General features: G+C 58.2%; 5 protein-coding genes across 5 annotated transcripts in view; 2 read left to right on the top strand and 3 right to left on the bottom strand.

Annotated features, from left to right (window-relative positions):
• Window positions 1-74: 74 nt before the first annotated feature.
• ACA1_245090 (heat shock protein HslVU, ATPase subunit HslU, putative) lies at window positions 75-746 on the top strand (the record flags this gene model as incomplete). Its single annotated transcript, XM_004335413.1, has 1 exon — window positions 75-746. The coding sequence occupies one exon, from the start codon at window positions 75-77 to the stop codon at window positions 744-746; it is 672 nt and encodes a 223-aa protein (XP_004335461.1).
• Window positions 747-936: 190 nt separating this feature from the next.
• ACA1_245080 (ubiquitinlike protein) lies at window positions 937-1416 on the bottom strand (the record flags this gene model as incomplete). The annotated part of the gene is made up of 3 exons (XM_004335412.1): window positions 937-984; window positions 1082-1246; window positions 1315-1416. The coding sequence occupies 3 exons, from the start codon at window positions 1414-1416 to the stop codon at window positions 937-939; spliced, it is 315 nt and encodes a 104-aa protein (XP_004335460.1).
• Window positions 1417-2197: 781 nt separating this feature from the next.
• On the top strand, window positions 2198-3713 carry ACA1_245070 (aminotransferase class IV, putative; the record flags this gene model as incomplete). The annotated part of the gene is made up of 6 exons (XM_004335411.1): window positions 2198-2312; window positions 2481-2552; window positions 2655-2964; window positions 3070-3184; window positions 3298-3448; window positions 3538-3713. The coding sequence occupies 6 exons, from the start codon at window positions 2198-2200 to the stop codon at window positions 3711-3713; spliced, it is 939 nt and encodes a 312-aa protein (XP_004335459.1).
• A 77-nt stretch (window positions 3714-3790) lies between these two features.
• Window positions 3791-5478, bottom strand: ACA1_245060 (prenyltransferase and squalene oxidase repeat domain containing protein; the record flags this gene model as incomplete). The annotated part of the gene is made up of 3 exons (XM_004335410.1): window positions 3791-4449; window positions 4582-4692; window positions 4773-5478. The coding sequence occupies 3 exons, from the start codon at window positions 5476-5478 to the stop codon at window positions 3791-3793; spliced, it is 1476 nt and encodes a 491-aa protein (XP_004335458.1).
• Window positions 5479-5747: 269 nt separating this feature from the next.
• The window catches only part of ACA1_244950 (uncharacterized protein), a gene marked incomplete at both ends in the record, with an annotated part of 1319 nt that continues 580 nt past the window's right edge, over window positions 5748-6486 (bottom strand). Inside the window, 4 exons of the mRNA XM_004335409.1 lie at window positions 5748-5795; window positions 5838-5960; window positions 6026-6153; window positions 6219-6362. Of these exons, the coding sequence (XP_004335457.1) occupies window positions 5748-5795; window positions 5838-5960; window positions 6026-6153; window positions 6219-6362 (443 nt within the window). The remainder of the gene's footprint in view (window positions 5796-5837; window positions 5961-6025; window positions 6154-6218; window positions 6363-6486) is intronic.

Below are 6486 nucleotides of genomic sequence, written 5' to 3'. Positions count from 1 at the left end.
GCGCGCGCGCGCGCGCACACACACGCACACAACGTGACCGTGGCTGATTGGTTGTGATGTTGTTGTTGACGATGATGCGTGCACGCAGGCCCTACCTGGAGGAGCAGGAGGCGGAGAAGCTGATCAACAAGGACGCCATCGTCAAGAACGCGCTGGAGGCCGTGCAGAGCAACGGTATCGTCTTCATCGACGAGATCGACAAGATCTGCAAGGACAAGAACTCGTACGGCGCCGACGCCTCGTCGGAGGGCGTGCAGCGGGACCTGCTGCCGCTCATCGAGGGCACCACCATCAGCACCAAGTACGGCAACGTCGACACCTCCAAGATCCTCTTCGTCGCCTCGGGCGCCTTCCACTCGTGCAAGCCATCCGACCTGCTCGCTGAGCTGCAGGGCCGTCTGCCCATCCGCGTGCAGCTGAAGCCGCTCAAGAAGGGCGACTACTATCGCATCTTGACCGAGACCAAGTTCAACCAGATCGACCAGGCCAAGGCCCTGTTGCTGACCGAGGGCGTGGAGCTCGACTTCACCGACGACGCCATCCACGAGATCACCAAGCTCACGGCCGAGGTCAACGAGACGGTGGAGAACATCGGTGCGCGTCGCCTCCACACCGTCATGGAGCGGATCCTGGAGGAGGTCAGCTACGAGTGCACGCCGGGCAAGGTCACCATCGACGTGGCCGAGGTCAGGAAGCACCTCAGCGAGCTCCTCCTCAAGACGGATCTCAGCAGATACGTTTTGTAATTACCTCCAACAACCAACAACATCAACAGACAGGGCACACGCCAACAACGCCTTGAGCACCACGAGCTCCTCGAGAGTAAAGCGAAACACGGTTCTGTGTTGTAAAGAAGAGAGGGAGGAGGGCATATACATAGCACAAGCCAAGAAGGGAACGATGATGCAACACGATGGTGCTTGTTGTGCTGTAGGGTCACTCTCTGGCGCCTCCTGTCTGCAGAAGCATGACGTCGATCTGGTCCTGTGAGCGCAAGAGTAGAGAAGGAGAGATGGTAAGAAAGAGAAGAATGACAGATCCCAGGGCGAGATGTGGCGCGAGGCTGGAGCAGAGCACGTACACCGTCATTGATGTTGGCTTCGTTCAGAGTGCTTTCAAGATTGAGACGCTGTCCCTCCGGTCCAAGAAGCCGCACAGATTGCGGATTGATGCTCTTCTGCTTCGCCCAAGCATCCACCAGTCGCTTGATCTTCGTCTTTCCCTTTGCTCGGATTTCCACAACTCCCTGTGGCACGAGATCTGTATCAGTACATTGGGGGGGGGGTTATATCATCACTTCGAGAGTGAACGTACTGAGCCGTCCTGGGGAGCCAATTTGACTGAAATCACAGCGTCCTCACCCTCTTCGCCGGGCGTGGCCTTCACAATATTGGACTTCCTATCTTCTCCTTCCATCTATCTCGATGTTGTTTGCGCGTTATGTTCGTGCCGTTGGGCGCCAGCCAATTTTTTCTTCGTATTCAAGAAATAAACAGCTCAGCGCTGTCGATGGTGAAGCACACAACGGCCGCAGCTGTGGAGGCGAGTTGTCAGCACGGCCTGGAGTGTGCACGCGTTTTTTTCCAGATCTGTCGCCATAGACGCCGCCATCGTCACCACCCGCATCCAGTGATCACTGGTTGGGGGTGTTTCGTGAAGGTGGAGGTGCGCTTCGTGGTGCTGGCCCACGCCGTGAGTCTCTGGCCTGCTGCTGTGCTCGCATGGTTGGCACGATGAAGAGTGCCGCGCCACCGGCCATGGCCGCCACCAACGCCACCACCTTCCATTCCACATCACAATTTGTAAGTCGAATTTAATAATCCTTGTACAAATGCTTACAGGTTCATACGTGGAAGCGGGGGGGGGGCTCACCAGCTTCTTTTCCTTTGCTCCCATTCCCACCTCGTGCTCTGCTGTAGATCAGGCTCAACTTTTAATCTTTGTTTTCTTTGTGCCTTTCTACGTATTTCTCATCACCGCAGCGTCATCGCCACAGCCGCGTTCGTCTCGCTCTGCACGAAGCGGTGTCTTCTTCCGCGCATTGCCTCCCCACACAACCGAACGCGAGCGCATGCGGTGTGCAAGACCATCATCATCCACAACACAACGACTGCTGCTCAGCCACCGCACACGCACCACACCCTTTCTCGGAACTACACTTTTCTCTCGTTGCTCTTTTGCTCTACTTAGCCGCGAGATGGAAGGCACGCCACCCGCGCCACTGCCACCTAGGGTGGTCATGCGCAATGGGCGCGAGGACGACCAGCTGCAGGGCATCACCACCAAGCAGTTCCTCGAGCTCTACTCCGTGGGTACGTTCGCCAGCGATTTTGCGATTTCCATCCACAGCAAATCAGGTGGATTATTCTTATTATTTTTTAATATTTATGCACAATACACTAAAGCATAGAAATAAAATCTAGCAAATAAATGCCAATAATTATTTTATTTTGTCTAACATTTTTTCGTACTGGTACCAGCCACGTACACCACCGCGAGGACCGTGGACCGCGTGAGCATCTTCGACTTTGACGCACACATCAGCCGTCTGGGTACGTCTCTACGCTCGGCTTTCGGCTTGGCGCGAGTGTATGGCTCGCGCTCACCACTGCAGCCATTTGTCGCGCGCGTGTGGGTTGTGTCGTGTGCTGCAGCCAAGCTGAGCGAGCGGGCGCCGATCGCGATGTCCGACGAGCGGATGAGAGACCTGGTGCTCCCCACCCTCCGCCGGGCGATGTCGGCCTTCCTGGCCCGCTTCCCCGACCACGAGCGCGACGAGCTGCGCATCTACTTCCTCGCCGCACCCAGCCCGGCGCCGGGCGCCGGCGAGCAGGGCTCGGACGTGGACGTGCTGATCTACGTGCAGGCGCTGCCGGTCAAGCAGAGGGGCGAGCTGGTCACCGCCGCTCTGCGACCCGCTCCCCGCCGAGCCGATCCCCACGTGAAGGACGTCAAATGGAACATGTACGTTCAGCCCACACGCACGGCCGCACGCGCACATGCACGGCCGCACACGCACGCAGGCGCTGTCGTCGGCTAGGCTCACGCAGCTTTCTCCCACGCCAAAAGGGCGCGCAAGGTCTACGAGGCGCTGCAGGCCAAGGACGAAGAGGAGGTGGTCATGTACGATGAAGACGGGTTGGTCACCGAAGGCCTCTCGAGCAACGTCTTTGTCATCGCCGAGGTATGCACTCCTCCACCTCTCTCAACCTCACCTGCACATTCCACGCGAGGCCATGCGCATTCCACACATCGATGGACGCCACTCACCTCCGCGTGTGCGCGCCTCCGGCGCAGGACACGGTGCGCACGGCGCCCACGGACGTGGTGCTGGCGGGCACGTTCCGTTCGCTGGTGCTCGAAGTGTGCGCGGAGAACCACATCCCCATCTCCCTCCACTGCCCGCAGATCTCCACCATCGATCGCTGGCAGTCCATCTTCATCACCAGTACACTCTCCTGCGCCTTTTTCTATGCGTGTCGTGCGTGTTGTGTGTTTCGTGCGTTGCGTCTCAACGCCAGCTTTTCGTTGAACCAGGCACGACACGAGCGGTGATGGGCGTGGGCACACTGCGGTACTACGTGCGGGACTCGGTGTCCGACCCGGCCGACGCGCGGGTGCTGCGCTTCGAGCCGACGCCGCTCCTCACCCGCCTGATGGACCTCGTCGCCGAACGAATGAAGGAGAGGGCCACCACCATCCTCCACCTCTAATCCTCCTCTCTTTTTCCATTTTTCTTTATTTTGTGCAAAATAAATATTTGTTTTGTTATTTGTTATTTGTTTTTTATTTATTTGTTGACCGCGGGGAGGGCCTGGAAGTAGCGGCGGGCGCGCTGGACCTTCTCGACGCTGATGCCGTGCGAGGGGTCGATTCGCTTGAGGAGGTCGGTCGCCGTCCGGCCGTGGAGGCAGGTGGGTGGCATCGTTGCCGGGTCGATGTTGTGCTGGGTCACGGCGAGACCCGCCAGCGCGTAGCAGGTGTGGTAGTAGTCGCGGTACTTGGGCGGCTTGTCGCGCAGGCCGCCGTCGATGTCCTGGCAGCACGCCAGGATGTAGGCCTGGACCGCCAGCTGGTCGAACATGAGGTCGCCCTCGCACTCCCGGCCGGGCCTCGGTATCTCCTCCACTTCTTCCATTTCATCTTTTTCTTCAACCTCTTCCACTTCTTCTTCTACTCGTTTTACTTCTTCGATTGCTTCTTCTTGATGGTGATGAAGATGAAGGAGAGGCTGGATCTGGGGGAAGATGGCGGACTGCCAGTAGGAGTAGCACGAGTCGACGAGCTTGTTGGTGCGGCCCTGGAAGCCGCCCTCGAACCGCATCTGGCGCTCGCACGTCCACTTGAGGAGCGCCGGCAGGTCGAGCCGCCGAAGCTCGCCCAGGATGGCCAGCGCCGACACCCCGCAGTAGGCGTACCCGCCATGGGCCTCGTTGCCCGGCTCTCCGCCTTGATGAAGAAGATGAAGGTGATGATATAGAAGAAGATGAAGATGATGATGAAGATGGAGGTGATGATAGAGGAGAAGGTGAGTTGATGACAACGAGAGCGAAGAAGGAGAAGAGATGGTGGTGAGGTTACCCATTCCGCCCTCGTAAGTCTGGCAGGAGGCGAGGTACTCGGGCGTGCCGGCTACGAGCTCGTCCGTGAGCACGTTCGCCAGCGCTGCTGCCGCCAGCCCGCAGTATGTGCCTGCGCGCGAGATCGGGTCAGCCATCGACCGCACACACACCGCACATGCACATCGCACACACCGCACACGATGCGCGTACCGCGAATGTCGACTTCGCCGTCCTCGTGCATGGTGAAGGAGCCGTCGGGTCGCTTGCGGGCGAGCAGGAAGGCGTGGAGGCCCGGTCGATCGATCGCGCTGTAGGCCTCCTCGGTGCCGATGATCACCAGCGCGTTCACGGCGGCGTAGGTGGGGGCCATGTGGGGCAGCTGGCCCGGTCCGCCGCCGAAGCCGCCCGTCGGGGCCTGGCACCGCTTGAGGAAATCGACGACGCGCGATGTCATCGATGCCAATGTGGAAGATGAAGAAGCGGCTCGTTTTGTGGGAGGCTTGGATGTTGTTGAGAGGGTGGAGGGGGCGGGCAGAGCGTTGAGCAGATCGAGGGCATTGAGGATCCAGTAGCAGAGCCAGGGCCGCGATGCGTCAAGCGACGAGTAGCCGCCGGGTAGACCGCGCAGGCCACGGCCTGCGTAGGACGCGTGCTGCAGACGACAGAGTCCCACTCCATCCTCATTGTAGTCTTCGAAATCATCGGAAGGGTCGTCCTCATCTTCCAATGATCGGCCATCGGTTGGCGTCTCATCCACGTAATCCTGGAAGGGCAATCGATGCGACGATGCTGGCACTGGAGAGTCTGCCAAGGCGCGCCTCAAAATGTGAACGATCGTGCGCTCAACCTTGCCCTGTTCGAAAGAGGTTGGGGTGACTTCCTCCCGATACGCCTCATCGCCACCATCTCTATCCATCTTCTATTTCCTATTTCTCTCACAGTTATCTTTTCTTTTTAAGAAAGATCTTGGCTGTGGTGGAGACAACGTGACGAACCCCAGATAAACGACCCAACACTTCATTCGCGGCTGTGCCAAACAATCGATGTTCAATCAATCATCCACCCGGCACTATCCCTCTCCACCCTCCCCACTCCAATATAGATAGTTGTCTCCGACCTGCTTGCTTTAGGCTTGGTTCACCCTGGTCAGGAAGTCCGCAGCCTGGTGGGTAGTTCACGCCATGGTCAGTTCAGTGCTTGGGAGAACATGTTAACATCCTTCACTCGGCTTTGCTGGTGGGCGCTGTGAGGGTACAGTCGTGTGGTGGAACGTACTTGCGAGTTTCTGTCGATGATGCATTCATCGAGGAACTGGAAGGAGTGGAGGGCAGCCGGGGCGAGGTTCACGACGTTCGAGATGCTCTCGCACGAATGCTCGGTGCTCTCGAAGAGAATGTTCTATGTGGTGTAGTGGTGTGAGTGCTATCAACGTTGAAGCCATGGCCGACATCAACGAGGGGTACCTGAAGCAGGGCGATCTTCTCCTTGAGCTTATTAAGCTTCTTCACGTTCCTGGCGATGGCGTCCTTGAGCATGAGGTCGCTGATGGTCTCGAAGGTCCACTCCTTGTGCTCCTTGCAGCTCAGCCATACTGTCCCCCCTCTTTGTAAGAAACAACAAAGCCTCACTCACCAGGAAGGAGGTCTTTAAGCGAACCAGAGTATCGGAAGTCGACGAAGACACCGTCGATGGGCTGAGCAGGCGAGTAGCTGATCTCGAGCTCATCGCCGAACTCGCCAACGACGACTTTCTCGTCCATAGCCCAACCGCTGGCGGGCACGAACGAGGTGTCGACGCAGCCTGTTCATGGAAGGAGAGGAGTGAGGCCACGCTCTTGTTATTTTGAAGCAGGAAGGCTCAATAGAGTACCAAAGAAAAGGCCGTCCTGCGAGCAGAGGGCCTCCAGGTTGAACTGGACCGGGGT

Source organism: Acanthamoeba castellanii, assembly GCF_000313135.1.
Source record: "Acanthamoeba castellanii str. Neff unplaced genomic scaffold scf7180000084763, whole genome shotgun sequence".
Taxonomy (NCBI): domain Eukaryota; phylum Discosea; order Longamoebia; family Acanthamoebidae; genus Acanthamoeba; species Acanthamoeba castellanii.
This window is presented reverse-complemented; position numbering and strand designations above follow the sequence as displayed.